At 35.7% G+C, this 26,684-nt stretch overlaps 2 protein-coding genes across 3 annotated transcripts; both read right to left on the reverse strand.

The window, feature by feature from the left end:
• Positions 1-526: 526 nt before the first annotated feature.
• Positions 527-16,677, reverse strand: adam8a (ADAM metallopeptidase domain 8a). The gene is made up of 25 exons (XM_034030494.3): positions 16,474-16,677; positions 15,153-15,262; positions 13,880-13,956; positions 13,593-13,671; positions 13,407-13,483; positions 11,173-11,356; positions 10,549-10,614; positions 10,170-10,241; positions 9,516-9,685; positions 9,333-9,414; positions 8,915-9,057; positions 7,889-8,066; positions 7,672-7,761; positions 6,588-6,783; positions 6,213-6,315; positions 5,327-5,504; positions 4,929-5,006; positions 4,672-4,756; positions 4,415-4,535; positions 3,820-3,991; positions 3,669-3,722; positions 3,471-3,527; positions 3,073-3,123; positions 2,434-2,511; positions 527-2,061 (listed from the first exon to the last, which is right to left on the reverse strand). The coding sequence occupies exons 1-25, from the start codon at positions 16,523-16,525 to the stop codon at positions 2,011-2,013; spliced, it is 2,604 nt and encodes an 867-aa protein (XP_033886385.3). The 5' UTR covers positions 16,526-16,677; the 3' UTR covers positions 527-2,010.
• A 1,877-nt stretch (positions 16,678-18,554) lies between these two features.
• Positions 18,555-26,627, reverse strand: LOC117417895 (gamma-tubulin complex component 2-like). 2 transcript variants are annotated; one of them, XM_034030279.3, is made up of 19 exons: positions 26,515-26,627; positions 25,950-26,115; positions 25,510-25,638; positions 25,061-25,237; positions 24,470-24,629; positions 24,004-24,211; positions 23,717-23,916; positions 23,289-23,478; positions 23,026-23,171; positions 22,557-22,737; positions 21,968-22,148; positions 21,593-21,765; positions 21,236-21,364; positions 20,953-21,073; positions 20,415-20,558; positions 20,082-20,210; positions 19,807-19,970; positions 19,552-19,681; positions 18,555-18,960 (listed from the first exon to the last, which is right to left on the reverse strand). In XM_034030279.3, the coding sequence occupies exons 2-18, from the start codon at positions 26,097-26,099 to the stop codon at positions 19,573-19,575; spliced, it is 2,691 nt and encodes an 896-aa protein (XP_033886170.1). In that variant the 5' UTR covers positions 26,100-26,115; positions 26,515-26,627; the 3' UTR covers positions 18,555-18,960; positions 19,552-19,572. The 2 variants fall into 2 exon arrangements, with proteins under 2 accessions (XP_033886170.1, XP_033886168.1); XM_034030277.3 differs by having other exon boundaries at positions 18,555-19,681.
• Positions 26,628-26,684: the final 57 nt, after the last annotated feature.

Genomic DNA, 26,684 nt, shown 5'->3' on the forward strand with positions numbered 1-26,684 from the left:
GAAATGTTTTTATCTGGGGCCTGGAGGCTGGCAAGCTAAGGTGTTAAGGCTTAAAACACTCATAGGGGGCCATATGCTTTGAACTATTAAATTAAGGACAACAATCAGGCAAGTGTTGTTATTCCTACATTCACAGGATACTTATCAGTGGCTGGTGATTTTACCACTTCATTGAAAATAATTGTGTGGCAAGGGTGCTATTGTCAATATGTTGCCAAGTTCTGAAACTTTTAAATGTGGAAAAAATGAAGTTCTAATAAGATAACTGTAGAGGTTTCTTATAGCCAATAAATCATACCTAATATTTCTAGATGAATAAATTATATAAGGAGTATTGATACATTTGAAATAAACATGAGAGCTCACAAGAACACTGAACGATTTTTAACATGTATTTCTCACATAAAAATTCAAAGAATGTACCTGTTTCAGAACCAGCATTTTCAGCAAACATTGCAACATATGTCAACGGTTTCTTTATCAGGTACAAGTGAAAAATAATAATAACGATACAAAACAAAGCAACTGCGCATAATTCATTACACACTCATTTATTAATACAAAGTATGCCTTACAAAACAAAGCAATTGTGTATAATTCAATACAAAATAATTTATTAATACAAATGATGCCTTCAGCTTTCTATTCTGAAAATGTTAATTCAGTCCTGCTGAATAGAAGGCTTTGAATAAATTACACAAAATCTAAACTAACCCCTTAATGTTGTTGAAGCTGACACCCTGGGATCCTTCAAGAAGCTGCTTGGTGAGATTCTGGGATCAATAAGCTACTAACAACCAAACGAGCAAGATGGGCCGAATGGCCTCCTCTCGTTAGTAAACTTTCTAATGTTCTTATGTTCTTATTTCTCCATGACTTTATATCAAAACATGCATCATCAAGCCACATCCGGATGCAGCTTGCAAACAGGAAAGTGATCCTTTGTAATAGGATGTGACTGTTTGTGATAGTAGATTACAAACAACATCAATAAGTAAAACTGCAATAATAAACCAAGAATGAACCCCCATGCTGTGCAGAATGGATAAAAGGAACTTTGAGGAATGATATCTGTGCTTTCAAGAAATCTGGAAGTAATTAAAATTACCCAACATATGTCTGATCCCCTCATATACACATACACAACTCAATATATACTCTCTCACTGTAGCATATATTTCTCATTCTTTAGAAACCCAAAACCAAGCATTCTTAGTTTGGCTCCACTGCCATCATTTAACATTTACACGGAAAGCAAATGCCTTACACAATGACAAGCATCCCATAATTAATATGCATGTTCCTCATAAATGAAATATTATGACATCAGTTATACTTTTAGGATGTGCAGGCTTCTTCAGCACAGAGGAGAGTCTTTTCTCTTGTTGTCTAGGAGACAAATTGGAAGCTCTCCAAATAATCATGCTGCTGAGCTGACTGCTTCTTAGAAGCTGGTATAAGAGCAGTGGTCAGGTCTCGGCCCAGAGCTGTTTCAGCAAAGTCTCTTTCAGCAGGGTTCATTTTTTAAGGCAAACATAAGTTAATAATACAGAATGAAAACACACAACCTGTATAAACACCCATTTGGTTTAAAATGCCACCCATCCCACCCCAACCCCAACACTCTTGGAGAATGTCTCTTTACTTTTCATCGCCTCTTGTCAGAGGTAGAGTCAACAGCAAATGTGCATTGAGTCACTTGGACACCAAGGCAGGAAATGCACATAAAGCACAAAATGAAGAAACACCAAGAAATGTGTTGCAATATATTTGATAATGGAAAAACAATTCAATAGGCTGACAATTATCCAAAATCCCTGAATTGTATATGCATAGTCATACACGCTTTTCTTTCTAAACACAAAATATCCACTGCCCCCTCTAAGGGATATACAGACATTTGAAGGGGCTACTATCCAAATGAGCCCCCCCAGCAAAGCTTCAAGCAGACACCTCTCGCCTTTGTACAGGCCTTTTCTAAATCATAGTTATGGCTCTTTGACTTCCTTGTCATCTTGGTTGACAAGGAGGCATCAGTGCAGCCTTTGGCCTTGTTCCAGCCTAGAAAAACAAGTAATACATCAATGTAAACTGGGTTTGTTTTTCAACAATATTGACGAAAAAAACATGGTCCGATTTTGCAACTTTGGTTCAACAACCAAAGGATTACAAATGTGCTGTAAACAACATGAAGGAATTTTACACTTTTGATACCTAGATTAGAATCCTCTTGTAATCCTGATGTTTTTGTTTGTTTTTTTATGTCAGTTTGCACATTACTAGAATTTTAAGATTACTCATTATTTGATAGTAACTAAGCATCTTTCATGATCATTATTTTTTTTAATTTTTTTTATCTATGGCTAACACTCACTCATAATATTGTATCAGGTGTTCTTTTGTGTGGTCTAAAATAGTACAGTAATATCTTACCTGAGTCTGTTTCCAGTGTGGGACTGCTGATGGAGGTTTCACAGAACGTACTGGAGCACATGGACTAGGCTTTGTACACTGTGAAAAAAAGTACCACACACCTTGCTATTTCATGCTTATTGGTTTAGGCATAACTACAGCTGGTTTGTAAATCATTATTGGCTGGTTTCACAGACACTGATTACCACTAATCTTGGACTATCTAATGTTATTTTAGGTAAAGTAGTACAAGACTAGTGCTAATCAGGGTCTGTGAAACCAGCCGTAAAAGTAGTAAACCTTACATAAGTTACTGACAAAACTACAGTGACCCACAATCATGTGTCACCCAAATAATTATTTGGTGTTTATTTACTACAGTACTCCTTAGTTTAGCTTTCTGGGCACATACTTTATATGAAAGAACCCTAGTTTGTTTGCATCATCAAAAGACACATTCTTCCTTTCTCTTCTTGCCATTGTTAATCAGAGAGGCACATTCTTATTACATTACTAGGAGACTCAAATGAAAGTGTAAAACTCTGTTATAGCTCAAATGTTATACTAAGACTAGTCTCTTAGAAAAACAAAATATTGCAAATTGCAAATAAATATTACTGTTTAAAGAAACTAAACAGGAATAATTTAAGGGTGACTTACTGGTTTGGCTTTCAGGTTGGGCAAAGGTTTTGTAGGGGGGACTGGTTTGGCCTGCAATAACATAAACAATTAATATCAATTTTGTATTTTTAAAGATGATTGTAACTAGTCAGAACTACAATGAAAACATGTATGTGACTCAGTGACCACATTTACTTCAGATCCACTGCATAACATTTACTTCAGCCAACTAAGCCTAGTCATTTTTATTTGCAGGTTCAGAACTGAAACCGAGGAAATTATCTTTGAATTTCCCTTAATTCTGTATTAGGACAAAATGCTTTCAGTTCTTGATGACAATAGTTTTAATTGGAGTGGGTTTAATACGAATGCATGTTGCAGCAAAAATTGCAGGACAGATACAATCCAGTTTGATGTAATTAAATATTTTAGTTCACCTGTGAATACCCTGGCTTGGTTGGGGGGACAGGAGGTGGCATACTGGGTTTTACAACCTGAAAAAGAATGCAATTAATATGTTTATCATACATGTTTTATGCTACTTGCACTTTTTTTAAAGGGCAATTAGCTAAGACTGTGACTCACTGGCAAGACAAAGCTGATAAACAAACAAACAAAATATAAACATCAATTACCTGTCCTGATGTTGTATTATACTTCATGGGTGACTGTTCCACTGCCTTGGGTGGCTGCAGACAAAAAAAAACAAAACATTTAATTAAAAAAAAAATGTTAATGTAAAAAGCAACCTGAGCAAAGCAGCAAAGTGGAACCCAAGCAGCTTACCTGAGGAGGAGGTCGACTGGGAATGACTGTGACGCACAGCGGGGTGCAGAGCTGGGGAGCCGAAGAAGACTCCAGAAATATCGGCCTGCTGATCTTGGGGATACCAACCCGAGGGCTCCCTTTGTTACCTCCCCTTTGAAATAATGGGTTTGACAGTCCAGATTTTTCTTTTCTATAATATGTTGAAAAGATGAATTGCATAAATTGGAATGCTTCAAATACAGCATATATATATATATATATATATATATATATATATATATATATATATATATATATATATTCTCTTCATTAATAATGTGATTTAAACTTAGGAAACACAACTGAACAAACACAAAAAAGAAGCCGAGTTTTGGTAGGCAGAATTATTTCCTGTCTGAAGTATATTTTCACTCCATTGGATGCATGGTAGTTTTGGTTTCTGTGGTTGAAATACAGTTTACATTTTTCATGAAATTGTGTTGCCTTTACGAAGGAAGCCAGCTTGATCGAAGTCCCTTGTTGGCACAAGGGCTTTAAAATCATTGGTAAAATACATTGAAAACCCCAGAGGAAGCAACTCTATTCAAAAACAGCAAGGATGACAAATACTAACGTTTTACTGGGGTAGTTCTCCTTCCTGCTAAACCTGCAAAACATTAGTCCACCGGTGATAATGGCAGCCAGTATTAGCACGACCACTGCTACAGTTACTCCAGTAATGATGGCTTTTCCACCTACAAAACAAATCAAAAGGTCACTCTGTACTCTCACCTTGAAGTTCATCTTTATATAAGAATCGTGCATTGAAAAAAGAGTTGATAGACTCAATATCTGGTATGCAGTGCACAACCCTTTCTTATTGTGACTTACCTTTAGGGAGCTCAGACAGTTTAACATCACAATATGGTGGTGACCATCCTGCATCACAGTGACATTCCTTTTTATGATTGCAGACCTAGAAAAGGGGATTCTTTATTAAGAACAGCATGGAAACGGTAAAGGATTCGAAACGGTAAGGAATCAAAACAAGAGCACACTTTTTTCTTTTTTGTGAAAACTGTAGAAATAATTAGAAGGGCTTTTCATATGGCACACAAAGGGACCAAACAATTCCAACACTTACTTACCCCATGGTTATTGCATTTTGCAGAACAGTCTTCTGTTTCATAAATATCAAGGTCCTGACATCTGCCATTGTAGCACACCTGTGATGTTAAACAACAAATAAAACATTTAGTATTCTACAAGGTTTAGCAGAGAAAGGACTAAAGAGATGATCTCCAGCAAAACATGTTTCACAGTATTGTTTACTCTCATTTTCCACCACTGCCCCTGTTTTTATAAAAGCTATTCTGCAATGTCATGTAAGTTTACAGGACCATCATTTGTTAATAATGCCAGGTTTTCATGTACAGTACACCTGCATGTGTAACACAGTCTTAATAGAACAATAATGTGGTAATAACTCTGTCTGTCATTTTGCACGGACAGGCAATTGCTGGTATAAAACAAATCAATGACTCACCTTCCTCTCTTCACATTTAGTTCCACTAGGGACCAGCCCAAGATCTTCAGAGTCAGCATCATTTGACATCTCTGCTATTTTACACTGCACTGCCCAAGGAAGGATCATAGTATATTTTTGTTTAGTGATTGGGAACATATTGCCATCCTGACAATGTATCTTTCCACATTTAATGTCCCTGTAAAAGGAATTTTATTTGTATTATATTTAGACCATTTATACCGAAACAACATTTTCCAAAATTATATACATATTTGGCGTACAAGAAAAAGTAGACCTGTTATTTATTATATACTGTAACAACCATATGTAGAACAAATATTTTCAAAGGTGAAATATCACTTTAAACATATCTGTCAAAAATTAAAAAAGGAACAAACTATGGAAAATGTATCCTTTTCAAGTTGTGCACCATGTTAAACCAATCACTTATATTGTTTTTTTAAGACAGACTTTAAAAAAAACCATTTGTCTACATTTAAAAGTTGGCAGGATGAATGCGGTTGAACTGTATGTGAGTGCTGATGCAGATGTTATTAGAACATGGATTTGGCAGACCCACATTGTACTATCCTGGGAAGAAACAGCACTGACAGCAAGCGGCTGCATCTAAAGAGGTGTTTTCCTGGTTTTGTCTCCTTGTAAAATGAAGGACTGTTAGCCCGGGGGTAGAAAACATCTTCATAAATTGATACAGGTTAAGCATTCTACTGGTATTTTTTTAATCAAATAAAAACATTTGTCCCTATGATGCAGTGTTGAGTTAAAAAGGAGAGATTGCGAGCAGATAGATGAAATGGTGTGAATTCTAGATAAAGCAATCAGGTTTCACAGAAATATCGTCACTAGGATGTAAAGATAAGCAGTCATATTAATCAGCGCTTACTTTTCAGCACAACTTTGATATCCGTTTAGGTTCTTTTTGCAGTGAGCATGCTCATCTCCTCTTTTATTTTGCTGAAAGCAGGGCTCTGGAGCAACTCTGGCAGCTAAATGATAACAAAAAATACCCATTTATCATAGCTTGTAAATGCAACAGGAAATGACAGAGCAACGTGCATATTTAGAAAGTTGATTAAGCACATAAAGTCATATACAGACCGTGACCTGCACTAATGAGAATTTTGATTAAATATCTTTGAGAATCTAGCACAATGAGTTTATGACAAAGGAAATGTATTGGGCTGAATGGAAGCTGCATGGCAGTGGTAAACCTGGCTCTAGCTTAGCATTACTAACATCAGGAAGGCTTCTGAAGTACCTGGCCCCCAAAGGGTAATGCAGTGCTGCTGGTGTGTGGGGCACTCTCCATTAAAGCAGTAACCCTGTCCAAACTTGCAAGGGGATCCGTTCATTTGGAAAGCATTCTCTGGACACTGTGGGCTCAGGCCAGTGCAATACTCTGGCAGGTCACAGTCACTCACACTGTGTCTGCACACATCTCCAGCTGGTTTGACCTAGAGTACAAAATCAATTAAAACTGTTAATGATGTGTACCTGAAAAGTAAAACCAAAGATTCGCTCCAGAATTGCAGTTCATTTAGTCTGGGAAAGGCTTACGCTTGCACTTGATTATTATACAGAAAAATGTTTGAATTCTTTAGATTCTTTTCTTGCATAAAATGTCTGAGGACCTTTGAAGCAAAGAGTGACACAAATCATGTTAACCCTATCAGACCAGCGTGAAACTGGTCAGAGAAATGTGTTCTGTTTTGTCCTGCTCGTTTTATACAATTTCTATAGTTGTATTCTAAAAATGTTCTAACACAAAGTTAGACACTGCTAGCTGACAGTGTGCAAGGCGTGTGTTTGTGTGTGTACACACTGGTACTTTAGCAAGCACTTTTAAACATCTGTTATGTGTTTTGTTTTGTTTTGACAACTCTTGCTTGATCATTTCCTGCTTTTATTTTTTTAGATTACACACTCAAGGGCATTGTAACACCTAATGTTAACAAAGGTTCCTTGCACAAACATTACAATATTTCATCAGTCCCTTGTATACATTTACTTAAAAAAAAACTATATTTTTTCAATACTGCTGTTTCAGAAATAAGTAGAGTTTATGTCTGTATTAGTAATATAAGATTACTAACAGCATTAGGAAGTGAATGTTAAAGGGTTACAATAAAATAAAATCACATTAAGCAGAAAACAAAACAAAACATGATAACTACAAAATATCCATATAAATGTACCAGTGGTAACTTGAGTAAAGCTTTACCTGTAGGTAAGAAAGAGCACAGCATTTAAAGGCTTGGCATATTGAAGCACAGTAGAACAAAATCACAATGAAAAAGGTCATTAGAGGTTTATGCAGCTGTAAGTAAATGACGAGGTCTTACCTTGCAATCGTGACAGCATTCACCATGAGCACACTGGGCCCCTTCCTTTAATCTGCAGGTTGTGGCATTGCAACAAGGGTTCCTGCATTCCTAAAACAGGAAACAGGTTTACATACATTGCAGGAATAAACTGATAGTTGCTATGAGGATGAAAGCACAGTAACTTAATCATACCAGTTTTTTCAAATCAAGTGTTTATATATTTGGTGTGACTTACCTCTACAGTCCCACAGTCACACTCTTCTCCCCGCTCCACAAAGTCATTTCCACACACTGGGCCTCCATACAGATCGTCTGTATTGGGGGTGTTCAGCAGGCAACTGGGGTTGTACTGACTCAAGAACTGCTGTAGGGCCTGCTGGCTACAGCTGCTGAAGCTATGTGGGTAAATGTTCCTAATTATATAAAAAAAAACAAAAAAAACACAAACATTACCATGCCGGGCAGGACATAAATGTATACAACAAGCAGGATAACTCTTTATGGAATCAACTCTTCTAAGTGAAACATTGCAGGCCAGCACAGACCAGATAGTTACAAGTTACCGCCAGCTGAACATAGTTTGAGAACAAAGGCATAAACCTGTCTTTAAAAAATGTTTTAACAGAAATAATAAAATGAGATGTTATTTCTGAAAACAGATAATGTTGAATGAATGAAAGAATTGTTCATTGACAAAACATTTATATTTTTACCTTGTGATATCAGAAATTGCAGTTATTTACAATGCATTGAGATTAGAGCTGGGCAGACACAATATAGCAGAAATGCCATTATTTAGGACAGGGTCAAAATGGTGCCATTGTAATAAAGCTCTATTGTTTTATGCTGCTTTGACAAATAGGGCATTCTGGCAGCTGTAATACTTTGCTGGTGACGTGGCATAATATCTATGCTTTGATAGTAGTTTTTTTGTTAAAATGATCCTCATTCAAGCTCAAAACAGCTTGAAACTTGACAGCTCCTGCATTGAAGTAATTTATTATCAGTTTAACACATGTGGGGAACTGTTACAATAACTGTCTTAAGTACTAGCATTAAGCCTATGATACTGTCACAACATCACTCACATGAAGATGACTCTCACTTCCTATAGCTGCTTTTATGTTAATAAGACTGCCTTTTCCAATATCTGTAATTAAACAACATACTCCACAGTGAGATGCAAATGTAACAGTAAGAGGACAGGAGTTCTACAGGGGCTTGAGTATAACGATAATTTATAAGTCTAGGGACTTCTTACCCAATACTATCTGCCATTATACATCCCTTGCGGGACTTTGATGCTTCACAGATACAGTCAGAATCATCATGAGACATGCCCAAGTTGTGCCCCATCTCATGGGCAATTGTTGATGCCACCCCTATAGGGTTTCTATTATGGTCCTGTGAACAAGAAAAGCACACATTGAAAGTTCTCCAGTACTTACTTCCATTGGTGCATTTATAGCTCAATAAAAGCCTGGATACTTACTGTCATCTTATTTTTTTTTTATGTAGCACACAGGTCTAGTACTGCTGAGTCATTAGACTAAGAACAGTGGCTAACCAACTGATTTCCCAAACTTTGAATTTACATTACAATAGTAGTATCTCATTTAAAAGCTGTATTCATATTGCACATTCCTGGGTAAATAATGTGTTTTTATAAAGAACTGTACCTCATTAACTGCACCAGAATCACCAGAGCACATTGCAAATTTTGTTGCTAACCCCACTGTGCTGCCTTCAAAGCTAATGCCACTAAAACAAAAACAAAGATACAAATCAGAAATGCATTTCAAAATTCAACTCAATGCCCTGTCCAATGAGGAATATTGTACACAATAAACGGCAATACTTACGTCACAAACTGAGCATTGTCATGCTTCTTCTTTTTGATCAAATCCGTCTTGCGCCAGGCTAGGAAACTGCTCAGGGTTTTATCAGGATCAGTACTGACAACAAATTTGTCCCTGTATGTCCAGACCTCCAGTCCAACCAGCACAACACGTACGTTAACAGGTCGATAAAGCTGTAAAGTAAAAGGCGATTAACTGGGAAATATAAACCATGGTGAATTCATTTTAGTAAATAAATACCATTAAATTAGTGCCAAAAGTACATATATCTACCCACTCACTTACTTTCATATTTCAGTTTTTTTTTGTTTACTACCGATTAAGCCAGATTGATAGTCATTGTAAAAAAACAATTAAACTAGACATATACAGCATGATTTTCAAACGGGGCAAAATAAGAACGAGGTAGCAAAGTGATTTCTCAAACCTGATTTGGGTCACTAAGTATCTGGCTTTCAAAGGGTTTAGATGAAACGAGTCGTGTATTCACTTGTTGACGCTTTTTAATTTTTTTTTTTTACATTAATCAGGCTGTAAAAATAATTTTGTGTTCTTATTTTGCTCCTTTTGAAAATCATGCTGAAAGTGACACCGGTGCTAAAGTAATCTTAATCTTGCCGTTACGAGCCAGATGGAGTTTATTCATAAGTGAATTACCTTGTCAACATGATTTACAACTTCCAACATCCGGCTTCGCATTTCCTGCATGTCTTTGTTATATTTTGTATACTGATAAAGAAAAAAAAGTTACACAAACATACATGGGCTACCTAGGGACTATTATATAAAGCTCATAATAAAACATCTTAAATCACTATACAATCATTTACAGTAATTTTCACACTACAAGAATATTGTTGTTTCTTGCTGGTTCATTTGTTCTGATTATATTTGTTAGAGCTTGATAAAGCCTAGCAGATGGTGCCCAGGGCATTACACAAACAATTAACAATTATATTACTCCTCTTCACTTTTACAAGCCATCTACTTCTTTTAACTTTTATCAAGTAAAACTTTTTTATCAGGTTAATCCTACCTCTCTGTTGTCAACAACCAAGAACATCTCCACAAATCTGTTGCCTTTTGCAAGAGGAGCACTTTTCTAAAAAAGAAAAAAGACAGACATCTGTTATACACACCTGACAAAAATACTGTTTCAGTAAAAAACAAAACAAAAAAACAACAACACGGTTTTGACCAGGTCAGTTTCCACGTGTATTGGAATTTATTTTGAACACCAGTGTCAACAAGCAGTCTTAAACCCATTATTCTGGGTAAATGTGTTGTCAGAGGTTTAAATTAGCTCACATCCTTAGGGTACTAAATATCACACTCATTTTACAAAACAAAGAAGTTTGTGTGGCGCACCCTGCCATCTGCCACAGTGGACTCCTTCAATAGCCATAGTAATCAAGGCATGAATCACATAGAGGGGCTCCCCCTGAGGAGCCTTAATTAAAGAGCTCCAAGTAAGAAAGGATGCATTTTCTTTTTTATCATGGGGGAAGAGCATGAGAAGCATTTGTCCCAGCAGGAATATCCTGGAGCTGTCGTCATCTAAAAATGTCTAGGGACAATTCTGAGGATAAAAATATAGGATTGGCTTGAAATAAAATAAGTTGGTTCAAATAAACCAAAAAATAAAATGAGTTGCAAGTACCCAGATCGGTGTCTTGAAGATCCCAGCAAGTTTGGGTCCGTAGTCATAGACAGTTTCATTCGAGTCTCTGCAGGTCGCTCGCTTCATTCTCAGGTGCTCCTGTCTGTAAACAGCATGGGCTCCCTCTGCAGCTCCATTCAGGGGCTCAATCAGGTAGACTTTCTGCTCAGCCATTAGAAGCCCTCTAGAAAATAAAAAGGGTCACAAAGTCAACAAGAATCTATGTTTTAGCTTTAAAGACACCAGACAAATTAAAGAGTGGTCACTAAAGTATTTTCAAAGCTGAATGTAGAAGGGTTCCTCACAACTTTGTAACTGTGTATGCATGTCTTCAGTTATTCTTTGCAGATGGACATTCAGAAGGATGTTTGAATAGTTAGATATCTGATATTATCTATGAATATCTGACACACCGAAACTGTCATCAGTATATGTTAAATATTTAGATTATCTGTCTTCAAATAACTTAGATTTAAAACAGATTTTTCATCTAAACATCCAGCACTAGAAATACTTCTGGACTCTTAGCAGGACAGTAGTGATCGTGGGTTTGATCTGTATGCTTTTAACTGATCAATACCAAATGTAGCTCTGTTGAACACAAAGAATTAGTAAATGTGGGAAATTACTCACAGTAGCTATAAATATGTGTGAATGAATGATGCTGCTTCTAGGTATTTTGTAACGTAGTTAAACATAATGTCACAGAATTTGCTAAATATACATATTTTCTCATTATTACTGAAGTGCTACCATCTGTTCAAAGAACTCAGATTTGAACTCTGATGGTTACACTTCAGTATTTAACTACACATTGTTTTGTTAAATTTGGGAAAGGTCAGATGTCATTGCTTTATTCTTATGACTCCTTAAATTGCCACAACTTATATAATCATTGGTTCAAAGAACTTAACTCGAGTTTGTTTTGGACAAATTAGAACGATGTAAAGAAATACTTGGTTGTAACGCAGGACAAATTCAAACGTTATTATATTTCATACAAAAAAACTAGCTGAGATTAATAAAAGGGAAAAAAACATCTGTACTGATGATGCAAAACAGCATTTTACAAAGCATTGCAAGTCTCCTTTATTTCTGTTATCCCCTGTTTGAAATTTTTCCCTTATTAGAAACACATTGGGTAAAACTAACATTATCATTGTCATTCTTTTCAATAAAGGCATGCAATCTCACATTCCAAATCAATGTGTAATCTTTGCTTGAAATAGGATCATGGGTAAGTTATCTCTTGGAGCATATCATCTTCACAACAGAGACATTTTATATATAATGAACACCCTCTACATTTTCTGCCTGGTCATTGCAAATTACGTTTTTGCCTTTTTTTCTCAGTGAGTCTAACTGCTTTAGTTCCAGTAATCCACAGTATATTTCTAGGTATGATGTCAAATCACTGCGTGGGGTTGTTTCAGTTATTTTTTTGTGCTGAAAGTAGCAATTACTGTTTAAAAAACTTTAACGCTCCAGTGTGGTGTCATGAATCAAAAAAGCATAGTGTAGCCTATTATAGGGAACTATTTTAAAGGATGTGCAAAGACAATGAACAAAATAATTTGAAACATATAAAACAGCAATTGAACTGCTCTTTCCCGCAACTACGTCATTTCTTACCAATCTTCTAGTTATATAAGTATTACTTTTGTATTACTAGTATACACTTTTTATCAAGAACCCCCCATCCCCTCCCAAAAAAACACTTTGCTCTATACATTAATGACATATTGTGACTGTATAGTAACAAGTAATTTAGAGGTTAGCAAAAGATATATGTCAAATTGTAAATCATGTGTGAGAAATCAACCAATGACTGTTAAGGATTTGTTAAAATATTAGCATGTCTTATGTGTGCAGATGTCACCCTGTGCACAGAACATACAGAATACTCAAGTTAAAAACTCCTTTTCATGTTTGATAGTAGCTCCTGGGTACAAGAACCATTGTCATGATTAATAATTATAACGCTGTGTGTAGGGTGTAAGAGATGTAATTTTGTGCATTTGGTGCACAAAGGGAAGTAGTCCCTCCTATACAGTTCTTCTGAAAAACGTTATCAGCTATAATCAAAGAAAAACAGGGCTAGGGAGTTTTCATCAGTTTAATGCAATAGTATCAGTGGGTGCAAAACACATTTTGTGCACATTTTCAAGCTGTGGTCAGCAGTGAATTTCTGAAAGCTGGTCTAGATAAAGAGATAAAACTACACAATTCTTTACCTGATTCCAGAGCATGTATTTATACTGACGGAAGAGTCTTTCACACCTTGGATGCGGCCTTGATAGAAGCAGTGTTCCTGTACCAAAAACAGCAGACGTTAAAATTGACACACCACAATAATACAGCTTTTAAACAAGACACATTCATTTTAAAACAATTTAGTACAGAATTGATTGCTTTCATACCTCAACATTTGGAGAGCTAGTAATCTCAGTACCATTTTGTAGATAGTGTGTCTCAGTGTAATCTTTTCCCAAAAGAATTCTAAAAAAAAAGGAAAATGAAAGTAACATGCTCATTGAACAGTAAGGTATTTGCCATCCAGTAAATAAACTATACATTATATTATTCAGCTACACACAGTTATATATATATAGAATTATATAAATATATATATATATATATATATATATATATATATATATATATATATATATATATATATATATATATATATATAATTATAGCTTACCTATTCTTTTCAAGATTAATGGTATAGTTCTTCCCTTCTATAGTCAAGGCATATTGCACTTTCTCAGGGTAGGGAACCTGCAAAGGTAAAAGTAAATGTTTGTACTCATACTTCTTTTATGCATTCGACATCCAGAAGTGTCCTTGCATATTCCCATGTTGGAAATGCATGGACCTAAGGGAAATGCTATACTATGGTCTGGTGCTCATTAATTGAAAAAAGGTCTCCAACACACCATGGAGCAAATTTCCAAGCGATCTCATAAATGCAGTTGGAGAATGGGCTACATATTTAAATTGAGGGTATTTCTCTCTCCATGTCAACAATTATCTAGACATAAAGGTGCTTCCACCACTGTAAGGTGTGAAAAGCATCGCTGGGGGGTTATCAGTGAATATACTATCAGAGAATTATCAGTGAATAAATCCCAGATGCTTCTTATCAACAACTTGGCAGCTCAAACAATTACACTCTTAAGAAAGCCATTTTTATTTAACACTGTATTCCCCTCACCAACACTGACAACCCAGTCCTATCTTAATAATATATAGATTGTAAAGCAATAAACTTTTTTATTTTCAAATAAACTGACTATAGTAAACTATGATTTAACACAATAACCTATAGTTAAATCTAATTGGATTTAACTGCTGTGATATAGTATTGTAAATAGTATTTCCATATAAACATTTTAATAGTGAGTACCCCTTGGCTGAATAATGCTTGGTTTGAACGACACATTTACATGCGGTAAAGAAAACAAATATTATGGGTGGGGCACATTTTTCTAAAGGCTGAGTCATTCAAACGGTCTCAAGTGCCTTTTTGTGTAAGTCATTACACATCAATCACATATCTAGCAAGGACTCACAGGTCCTTCTGGTTCTACACGTTTTATTCCCAAACCATAAAAATCCACAAAATGCAGAACACATTTAGTGTATAGAGTAAATACATAGGAATGACTTATCAGACTGGTAGCCCTGGTAAGCACATATGTAGACTCAATAAAAATAGGAATCTAATTTACAACTGATGAGGACTATGAAAACCCCTGGTTGTTTGTAAGTGTGTTAATGAATCTTCAATATCAAACTGAGCACATGAAGGGCTAAATAATGCACACTATATAATGAAGAGGAGCTGTATTTAATCACTGCATAAGCAAATGAAAACTTACTGATACTTCACAAGCTGCTAGTTTTTGCATCACTGATGAGAAACAGCACACAGATGATTGATTTACCACTGAGCAGTAAAATAGGAAACGCACCTCTTTTGAAGAAATGTCTCGTTTGGGTCGGCCTTTGGTCAATCTTTGAGGAGTAATTATTTCATACTTCTCTACATCGGCAAGCTGGGCAAACTCATTTGAACATGATGCTACAAAGAGAAAATACAATTAGACCGTCTGGAAATAAACCCTTGAAATAATATGCATCAATATTTTTATATTTGAAAATGTAAATAAAAACACATTAAAACAGATTGTCTTGTGCATTCCAGCCCAGTTCCATCCAGCTCCTTGATTATTTATTAAATGGCCCTAGCATCAATTAAGCAATATTGTAACCAATGGAAACAAGGTCTTAGACTGGGATTAACTGGGACAACAACAGATTTCAAGTCCACTGAAATTAACTGAGAAAAAATGAAGGTAATGAAAGTCAAAAAAGACACTGGGGAGTCAATAAGTGAAACCCATATTAGGACACTGTTACAGTAACTTATCTAACCAAGGCCTTAACAAAAATATATTTAAAACAAAACAAAAAAAACAAAGACTGAAAATACAGTCATAAAATCACCAATTTGTTGAAAGAATAATAAAAAAAAGAAAAACTGTTAAGCAAGGAAATTACCCAGACCATAATTAATCCCTCCTGGTTTTATATTTCCATATCAAGGTTATGACACCAAAGTTGTTCAAATGTAGGCACTCACACTAACAAAAACGATAAGTTGGGAATTCGGGAAATATTGTATTTCTCTGCTACTTTTAGGAATTACGCACACCTCACCTACATCGACCTCTGTCCAAAACCATACCTTTCGACTGGGAGATAGCAACAGTAGCTGCCTCACCAGCCACAGATGCATTAAAATAATCCATACCTAGCCATCAATTGAATCTTATTGTGGACCACATCATCAATTACAATACATGAGTTTATTATACAATCTCAACATATTTATTAAATGCACGGTGCACAGTGGGTAAGCACCACATACAGTGGCTACACGCGCATCTGTTATGAATATATTTTAAAGCAGTTAAAAGGAAAACGTGTTATTCTAATATACAGTACGATTTGCACTGAAACACATTACCAGTATGTGAGCAAAGCAACCTTTCATGAGCGATCTGTATTTTAAAAGCTGTTAAAAACATTTAAGACACATCAGTACGGCACTGGAATAGAAAAAAGACACAGTATTTGGCCATATCTAACAAAGACAATTGTCAACAATTGAAACTCTATCGTCAGAATTAAAAATCATATGACTATATTATAAAACACTTTCCACTCTAATATGTCGGCTACTGTTTTACTACAGCAAAATGTGATTATAAAATATAGAAACAAACGTACCCAGATTGCAATGGCATATCAAAAAAGAGAGAAAAGGTAACATCCAGTGCATGTCTGATACAGTAATTGTGCCACTCAACGCGCTTTCTCAGTCCCAGATGTTCAGTCGCTCTCTGGATTTCGACTTGAAAGAGCTCGAACTCTTCTTAAACCCTGCCCACAATGGATTGAATACGATTTACATAAACTGTGGGCATGGGCAATTTGAATAGAATTGACCAATCTGACACCGTCACATAGTGACTCACACGCAGAGCGATTTTGACCGGAAAACAATTTCAGAGAAATGTGAGTTAACGCAGTGAGTAATTGAATTTCAGAATTTGAAAGCAAGTCCTAAAGCGTAGACGGTAGACGGCACGTCCGCATTTTTTACTTTTTGACAGTTTCAATACCTAAAGTAGCGTACTTTTGTTACCCAGCAAGATGCCCGTACATTATGAATCCTCAAAACTTGTATCACTTGTAGACAATTTTGTATTTGAGTGCTAATGTAATGTTAAGTTGACATGCAGCGTGTATCACATACTGTACTGTAGTGCTCCAAAGTTAAACAGCCTATATGGATGTGGTACATGCTCACCTGTTTGGCAAATTATCATATATTGGTTTATCCAGCGTTATAATAAAGCGGAGTAGGGCACGTTTGAGTTTGCATGCGTCAGTGCTCACACACCAATGGCAATGTCGGAATACTGTGGGTCATATACCTGTCCATGCCAGCCATACTGTCAGAGAATGTGGGAGATTCTCCCGACACCTATACAGTAACAGTGGGACAAATTGCATCGCTATCCCAGGAGAAAAGTGGCAATTCATTTGGGGATATTAAGACAGCATGTATGCCAAACAACGTGGGATATTGTATCACTTTTTGACAGTCATTTTGCATCCCTAGGAATGGCGGAGTCGTGGTTTGCTTCTTTGACTGCGATTGTATAAGAAACTGAAATAATAATAATAATAATAATAATAATTATTATTATTATTATTATTATTATTATTATGATTAACTATAATAATAATATATTTAATCCCAGTGTAGCCTTTTAATTTAGTTATTGTACATGTAACTTAAAAACAGATAGCCTAATGTAAGCATCATTGAATATAATGTGGCAACATATCACTGGCAATATGTTTTTTCTACTTTGATGCACAAGAAGATGATGGAAACATAGCCATACCCATATATGCATATCATACATAGTAATCTCTTCTGTGAGAGACGGAAGCTCTGCACCAGTAATTCCAATTGGAAAACGGTGTTTATTATTGAATGCATTGTAATGCATGAGTGATCACTTTGCCGGTTATTACAGGAAGACAATTTAGCATTACCCATAGGATTTCAGGATGCGTGAGGCATGCACCCTTACTTCCTACCACACAAGAAAAAGTAGCACAGTATACGCTCTCATATCATTGTTTATTTGTAGGTCGTGGAAGAGTATAAAATGTCATCCAAAAATGTTTTTATAGTTATGAATCAGTATCCTGCACACAATCACTAGATCATATGCAACATGGTTATATGCTAATTATAATACAAAACAATTATATACGCTTTTGTTAATATACATAATGAAGTTAGTATATTCATTAACATTATGTTTTTCACCAAAAACATTTCAAGACGAAATGGAGGAAAAAACAACTTTGTATAATTAATGAAAAAAAAACCCGCACACACAACTACATTTTGGGAGACCCGCGAGACTACCTTGCCCTGTGAATAACTGCAAAAGTAATACGATACGGGAAGTACTTTACACGGGTCAACAGAAATTAGAATACCAGACAATCGAATCAATTAAATAAACATTATCTTTAATTTCTCTATTTAAAGAAAGAAAAGGTTATGGACACAGTGCTTATGATAAACAGACGCATAAAGTAAAAAGTTGCAGTCAAGGCTCCATTTGGATTATAACGCTGTAATTTCACATCCACTTTAACTTAATTGCCAGGGGAAAGCACGAGAACTATAGTACTGTAGAATTCTAGCGCCATCTGTAGCTTTAAACCAGTATCACGCGCTTACGTAGCCATGCTGTACCCCTATTAAAAAGAAGACAAAGAATGGTTCGAGGGTGTTTATTGAGAACCACATATAAAATGTGCACATGATGAAATACACCTTGACACAGGAAAAAATATTTTCACATCAGTTATTACAGTACAAACACTTAAAATGCAATGAAATTAACAAAAGTGCATTTTGTTTCCTTTTAATACATTTGAAAAATAGCCTAGTTGCTTTAGCATTATATTTAACTAGTAAGAGTAGTAAAGATAAGCAATCCTTTTTCCCTACATTTCCTACTTCAAATCAACTGAAGCAGAAAACGTAGGAAAAAAAAAGATTACTTGGGAAGTCAAGATGACATAAAAGCTGTCTTGGTTCGTCAAGCAACCTCAATAATATGTTCCAAGGCAGAGGAAGCAGACATCTCCAAACCACACGCAAGGACCGTAGCCTTTAACCTTAAAACCAGAAGGATAAAGAAAGGAATACATGATCTGCTGGTAATTAGGAATGAGGAAAACAATATAAGATGCCATTACTTTTCAACTGGGCTAGAAGACACAAATAATGGAATGAAAAACACAATTACTTTTTCCCCCAAAACTAATGTACTAGATTGCACCCTGATCTGAAGTTTTGGGTGAATCTTGAGCCATCAGTTTGTATTTCTTTGTCCTGTCCTTTCTACCAGTCAATAAGAAATCTTCTGAACACATTAGAATTGCCTTGGACAATATGTTTTTTTTTTTAAAGGTAAATCACATTTGGATAAATACAAAATATGGTTAAGAGTGGCATATCCAGTTTAAGAGATATTTCACTGCAATGAACTGCAGGATGACACAGTGATGCACTAAAGGTGAATGCATGTTGAGTGTTTTATTTTCTTTCTTCTCTTTATAACTTTTGGTTTATGGTAAACAGGTTGCTCAGTTCATATACCCCACCCCCCTCCTCTCCACTTCTTTCTTGACTTATCAATAAATGCACACTTTTGCAACTAAAAATATTTATTGAATTATTAACTTTTTTGAATAAACACTATTTACAGTCATGCGATGTTCGATTATTTAATGGGTTGACACTGGGGCCCTTGGAGCCCCTGGAGGAGCTGTCTTTTGGCTCCTTTCTGCAGACATTCGCTCAAGACGCTCTGTGTAGAATCCATTGAAGTCCAATCTATAAGACAAAAAAAAAAAATATGATACAGATAATTAAATCAAAATATATTCTAGATCTTAAAAGAACAAACCACAATTCCAATTTAAATATATTTTACTGTACAATAACTATGTGATACTCACCTATAGATTATGTTGATCATACTATGTTCACAGTCATTGGTACTATAAACACTCAGTCTGTCCAGCAGATCCAACAGATGTGTAGAAAAATTACTGTCAAACTTGTTGATGGTTCCTTCAAACCCTGCCGCTGACTGAAGGGCATCCACATGCTCCGACAAATACTAAATAAAAAACAAAAAAACATTAAGTCTGAGACTAGCTCAGAGCTACCCTGAAACACAAATTGCAAGTATGTTTTAGTGACTGGTTTAAATACAGTAAAGGTTTCTCACTTTGGAAGTGAGCTTTTTCTTTTCAGCTTCCTCAGTACGTTCATTCTGTGTTGGAGGACCTCTCATTGTTCCATGTTCCAGTGTTAGGCGACTCATCTCACCATCTAATTTCATACTCTGGGTAAACCTCTGTGGGGAAATTATTAAAAAAACAAGTAAACTACCCTATTCAGTATGAACTGTGCACAGGTATCTTTTACCTGTGCTAAATAAATAAGGTTACCTATAAAGAACTTAATGGTACATATAACAGACATGATCTGTTTATTAAACATAAATTAATGAGATTTAGATAGAGTTTTTTTTTTTTTTATAGATTTTATTTAAACAAACCTGCATGCAGTTGGTGAACATGACACACACAGACATCAGCTTGGAGAAAATCTTGAGCAGCTCTGGGTTTGTTAACATGCAGTCCTTCAGACAGTTATCCAGGAAGCTTGTGTGATGGCACAACACATCATCAATATTTGACGCCTATGAAAAAGTAAGATAATTTGCACAGACTATTATATCAACATGACGTGCAAACAAAACAAAAACATATTTCTCATCAGCAACACAGGATATTGTTTCGTGATTAGCTTTTTATAGGCTGTTTCATTCTAGAGCTGTTATTAGCCCTAGGGAAAATATGAAAGCTCAAAGCCTGTTTCATATTAGCGCTCACTGATCTCATGTTTCAAGAAATACACAACAAAAAGGAGAAGTTTGCCAGCCTGCAAGATCTCTGGGATGTCTGTGTGTGACTTAAGAAATGTCATTATGATACTGAATCATTTTTCTTTCTTTCCAGTGTGTTAAGGGAGGGGAGATATGGTTATTCATGAGACCGCTAAGCTTCACATACCACTCAGTTAGTCATACTCACAGATTTCAAGTTATTCTCCATTATATGCCATGTTGGCTCCATCACTTCAAACATCATGTAGTACTGAATATTTTGGACAAAGTTCAGCATACGCTGTCTCAGAGTAAAAGCTCCTGCGAACCTAAAAGAAACAACTTATGATGACAAACCAAACCTTTGTTTTATGACATTTGCTTTTTAATTTACTGGTAGTCAGTATATATATATATATATATATATATATATATATACTATAAAAGCATTTGGGAGGGTTAACAGATCTGTTTAATCAGAATAAACTTACCACTTAGCAGAATGCAAGGAATATTGCTTCGCATTTTTATTGCTGATCCACACATTGCAGAGGAGCCTTTCTACATGCTTGCAATAAAACATGTGCCTGAACAGCATCTGATATCTGGTTAAAGCTTTCCTGTGTTCAAAAAAACAAGCATTTGCCTTACTTAAATCACAGAAATCAGCATTACAATCTTCAACCACAAGCAGTCTCTATATCAAGCCACCATAAACATCATAAAAATGTGTATGTGTATATATATATATATATATATATATATTATATAAATGTAAAACGTTTCGATGCTTCTTCATATTGTGATGATAAGTTTGTAAGACAACTGTTTGCAGGCAATTTTCTTACCTATTGATAATCAGGGACAGTGGCCATTTTACAATGTAATCAAAGGAGAAAGCCTCCAGCCCACTAAGGGCAATCTCAGTGGGATCTGCGTTGATGATTGCTTTTTCCTGCTTTGTTTCTATAGCTAGAACACGAAGCAGCTGTGTTATAACATCATGTGGCATGAGATCAATCTGTAAGTGAAGAAGAAAAATGTTATTTTTATCTCTTGTAGCTTTAAAAACTACATGCTGTTTGGACTGTTTCAAACTGGCAATACAAAATGTTTTTAAATTGATATTGCATGCTGTCCATTATCAATGCTTCTTAAAAGTAGTGAAAGTTAGCACTGTTGATACAACACTGAACAAGGGGTTGCGTCATTACAACGCATACCTTTAAATCATCTTTAAACGGGTCTGTGTTGGCAGTGCTCATTCTCAAAGCTAATTCCAGTAAGGCTTCAAGCCTAGTAGGTATAATGTCATCTACTGGTTTCTTCAATTCCTCTTCTGTGAGGTCCATGAAGGAGACAAAAAAATCCCCCTGGTCCATCAAGAAGTAGTGCTTTATAGACCTATGGTGAATAAAATGTAAACATAGGATTTATTGGGTGGACTAAATAGGCATCACTAACAAAGCATTTAGCTCTATATTAACTAGGGATGGGTATTATTGCATGTGTAATTAAGTCTGCTATCAATTGTTTTTTAAAATTAAAGGTCATAATTAGACAACTGGTACCTACACTTACATTTATATTACATCTGAATAAGAATGGTCTCTAAATACAAAATAATCTGATAAATATAAAGGTAAGGACCTGTAAGTTCCAGTACTGTACCTAACCTTAACTACTATTTTAATACTATTAAAGTGGAAGACATATGAATATTGATCATTTGTGATCAGTGTTCAAGTGTAAACATTTTTTAAAATAATAATTTGAAAGTATCTTTAAGAAAGTGTGATAAAACATCAGTACCGTAGGCGTGCCACTAACTCCTTCTCTTCCATCAAGAAATCCAGAAGAACCTTGCTGGCATAATTGTAAGCTTTTTCAATTTGCTCCACATATGCCCTTTCTTTGAGCGTATAGAGGATCTCTTTGGCCTCTGGGCAAGTAACATCACGACCACACTCCCTTACCACATTCAGATATTTACCTTAAGAACAAAAAACAAACAATACTCAAAAAGTGCAAAACTGCAGTTATCCATTTTCACACTAAACCTCATAATTAAGGGGTTTGAGTCTAACATTTGACACAGGTGAAAGGTTTAGTAGTCTCATACCTAAGTTTAACTATAACTTAATCTGCCTTAACTATCAAATAAATGTAACTTACCCTTATCAACTGCAAATATATGGTGGGTGTAACAATTAATCTTATATTAAAAGTGCATCAAAAATTCTGTAAATAATTTGAAAAAAAAATTAAATTGCAAACTTGCCTGTACTTAATATTTTGTCAGCCATTTTTTGTAAGAAGGCTGGGATTCGGTGTTGCACGACTGTGTATCGCTGATCCCAATATTTGTCATTATAGTCCTCCTGAATCTTTTCCTTTTGCAGCTCATGCTCTTCCACCATGAATTCACTACCCAATAAAAAAATATACATCATTAAAGATTTTAAAATCTTGCTATAAATCAGCGTTAACATGCTTTAAAAGGCCAGGACATCCATCTTATGGTTAGGCTTTTTTTCCTTTTACCTGTAAGGGTCCTTTATGATCCCTCTGTAGATCCATTTCTCAAGAATTTCAAAATAAGGAACACTCGATGCTTTTGTCAGATAGAGACACAGCTCCTGGGCCTGACTGTCTCCTGTGTAGTTGAAGGTTCGATCATGCAGAAGGCTTAATGTAGATCCGCCCATACAGTCTCCTTTATCTACTGAGGTGGCTACAGGACAAGGCAAACCATTCATCATTTTAAGAAAACTCATTTTACAGCACAAGGAATATTGTTTATACCAAGGCAACCTACTACTTATCATTTAACACCACTTGTAATGGCATTTAAAAATGTTAGTAAACAAGGATGGTACAGAAACAAGCTCCAATTAGCAAAATCCAATGATATGCCATCATCTAAGCAAAAATGTTTCTTACAGCGCATTTTGTTAGAAATATACACTTACCAAGGGAAGCTAAAATTTCCATTGTTCTCATCGTTGGCTGGATATAAAACCAAAGTTTCTGGAGAGAAAGCATCCCTTGTCTCTGCAAGTGCTCCAGCTGTGTCACCAGGATCATGTACTCCTTCATCAGTGTCCTCATCCCAGCAGCTAGTGCATGGTTTACTTGGCCATACTCAAAAGAGGACTTCTCTTCAATAAACCTACACACAGAAGTGATATTGGTTCAGAATTTGTTATATAATTAGGTACATGTCTATCATTCTTTTTACAATTCAGACTGCGCTTACCGACTGATTGTGGAGTAGCTCACTGCAACAGGCAGAATCCTGTTCACAAGCTCCTTGATTGACATGTCTAGAGTTGGGTCCACTGTAAAGGACCGATTTTGTCTGCCTTGGACAGGCTGAGCTGTGATGTATCGGCCATCTACACCAATCAATAGGTACAACAGATCTTCCACTAGTGCAAGCTCCTGGGCAGCTAATGCCATGGTATCTGACAAGAAACCCACAAGCAAATTGACATTTTAACTTATGTAAATAAAGCAGACTTAAAGGCAAAGACTACTATTGCTTTTCATAGACAAGCCTAACATTTTTTTTTTATTTGTTACATACTATAGTTTTAAAATACGTATTGCTCTCTCTTATGAAGACTGAGGCAGACCTCATTTTATGTAACATTAGTGAATTATGTTTAACATCATGAATCTAATAGCCACTATATTTGTTTGAGTTAATAAGAGACACATACCTATAGGCACAGTTGTATCAGTGCTTCCACTGGATACAGTAATGAAATCCCCAATAAGGGCTGGTCTCTCATATACCCAGTTCGGAAACACTGGGATGGGCTGCAGAGGGTTTTTCTTATTGTGCTTGTCTCGAAGCATCTTCCTCGTTACTTCCAAAGGCTAAAGCAAACATTATTTTGAATACACAAATATAAAGCAAAAATGTGGGGTAAAAAAATAAATATATAAATAAAACAAATCTGTCTCACTACCTCCCTAGAGATAATGTTAATTATTTGGATTGAACTTTCCACAGAAATCAGATGCTGTTCTCCACAGTGTAAGAAAACCAGCAATCCACTTGTTTCACTTTGTATGGTAAATTAGCCCAATCAACACCAATGACCCTCACCCGATTGTCAGTGCCTGTGGAGAGCGCAATCTGAATAAATCGGTTTGTGCAGCACTATTAAGTTGGCTGCTCTTACCTGTTTCTTGATACTACATTTTTCTAACATTGTAACAATCAGGTTGTATTTAAAATGCTTTTCGTTTAAACGCAATTCTGAGATTAAGACATCAATACAGCAACATATAGGCTACGTTTTTACCTGCTGTAAATTGGAGCTGGCTGTGACATTACCAAGCTTCTTCCTCAGCTCCTCCAGTTCCTGGATAGACATTTTTGCACTAGTTTGAGGGATATGGAAGTTGGTGGTGCTGGAGGCTGTAGCATTGGCTGAAAGGTCGGCTCTGTCCTTGGCATTCTGTTGGAGGTACTGCAGGGTCTAAAAATGCCAAAAATTCAGCTTACATTTATGTACCCAAAGCTGTATAAAGTATGATGTTTTCTAAAAACAATAGCAATAAATGCTTCTCAGCCTAAAGAAATACTAAAATGTGTACCACTATGGAAGTAATTCAGATTTACTCACACTATTACAACAAATACAAATCTCTTACTGGGTTACTAATCAGGTCGAGGAAAAAATAATAAACTCAGAAAGCAACCAACTATCCACGAAATATACAGTATACAAAAAAATATATATCTTGTTACCTCCTTATCCTCAGTTAGCTTGGATAACAGATAGACCAGGGGATCTAGATTCCGCACATTTCTTGACTTCAATTCATCATATTTTTTGAGAAAGTCTTCTGGTGTTTTGGAATACTCTGCTATTTTCACCTATGGAGTTTAATGACACAGTTCTATGCTGTTAATACTACGACTACTACTAATAATAATAATACAAACAACAACAATAACAATAATAAAACAGTTTATTCAATGACACTAAACACTTGCGCTTCCTCAAAGACATTAGGATACATACCTGGCCTAATAATGAGATCATATCAATAAAACCACTTTGTAAAAATGATATGCAGTATATGGAAGAAAGAGTTCAATATTAACGATACAATTGAGTCTCTCTGTGTGTTCATAACATTTGAGAATCAGGCAAACTTTTTTGCAACTGCTGTCTGCTGACCAACCTTAGCACTGTGTGCAGAAACTGTTGTGGTGACATACGGAGTCCTGTTCTTCTGTAACAAGTCAATGTACACTTCCGCTCCATCCCCTCCACGAACACGAAGCAAACTGAGCAATTCATTCACATCATGATGAATCCGGAACTCACTCATGGTTGAAATCCTGGAACTGGAAACAAAGGACAATGGATTATTTGATAATTAACGTTGTTCTCTGCCCCTTCGCCAGTGTACAGTGGGCAAATGCTGACAAATATTCAAATGAATTACTATATTAATTGATTGTCAATACTAATAGTAATATTATCAATGTTACCTAATGGATGACTATAGGATTTCTAGAGAGTTTAAGTTTTTAATAACCGCCTTTCCGTTAAGCTGTTCTGGTAGTACCTTTGGAGGCGAACCGTATAAACAGAGACACTGGTCTGATTTCAAAACGCAGTTTATATCTTCATCGTATAAGTACATGTTTGTAAGTATATAAAATACAGAACAGCCACACGTGTTTAAAATAAAATGTAAAGGAAAACATTTTAATATAATTTTCAATGTAAATCTCGCTTACCGCTTCTTAGGAGCGCCAAACAACACAAACACTGGATTCCGACACAAAAAACCGTCCCTCGCCGTTAAGGAAAACTGTGCAAGACAGAATAGTTCCACCTTAGAGGAGGCTGTATCATAGAAACCTTGTTTAGTACATATATGAAAATATCTATCTATTCGTCATTAAAG

Source organism: Acipenser ruthenus, chromosome 13 (genome assembly GCF_902713425.1).
Source record: "Acipenser ruthenus chromosome 13, fAciRut3.2 maternal haplotype, whole genome shotgun sequence".
Lineage (NCBI taxonomy): Eukaryota > Metazoa > Chordata > Actinopteri > Acipenseriformes > Acipenseridae > Acipenser > Acipenser ruthenus.

Excerpts from the sequence above, each read along its gene's own strand:
- adam8a (XM_034030494.3), bottom strand. The coding sequence starts at position 16,525 with ATGCACTGGATGTTACCTTTTCTCTCTTTTTTGATATGCCATTGCAAT. Across the intron at positions 5,007-5,326 it reads CTAAATGTGAAGAGAGGAAG|GTGTGCTACAATGGCAGATG; the intron begins GTGAGTCATTGA and ends TTAACATCACAG. Across the intron at positions 3,723-3,819 it reads CCAGTCGACCTCCTCCTCAG|CCACCCAAGGCAGTGGAACA; the intron begins GTAAGCTGCTTG and ends TTTTGTCTGCAG.
- LOC117417895 (XM_034030279.3), bottom strand. The coding sequence starts at position 26,099 with ATGAGTGAGTTCCGGATTCATCATGATGTGAATGAATTGCTCAGTTTG. Across the intron at positions 24,212-24,469 it reads TGATACAACTGTGCCTATAG|ATACCATGGCATTAGCTGCC; the intron begins GTATGTGTCTCT and ends GTTTCTTGTCAG. Across the intron at positions 19,682-19,806 it reads ATGATCAACATAATCTATAG|ATTGGACTTCAATGGATTCT; the intron begins GTGAGTATCACA and ends TTTGTCTTATAG.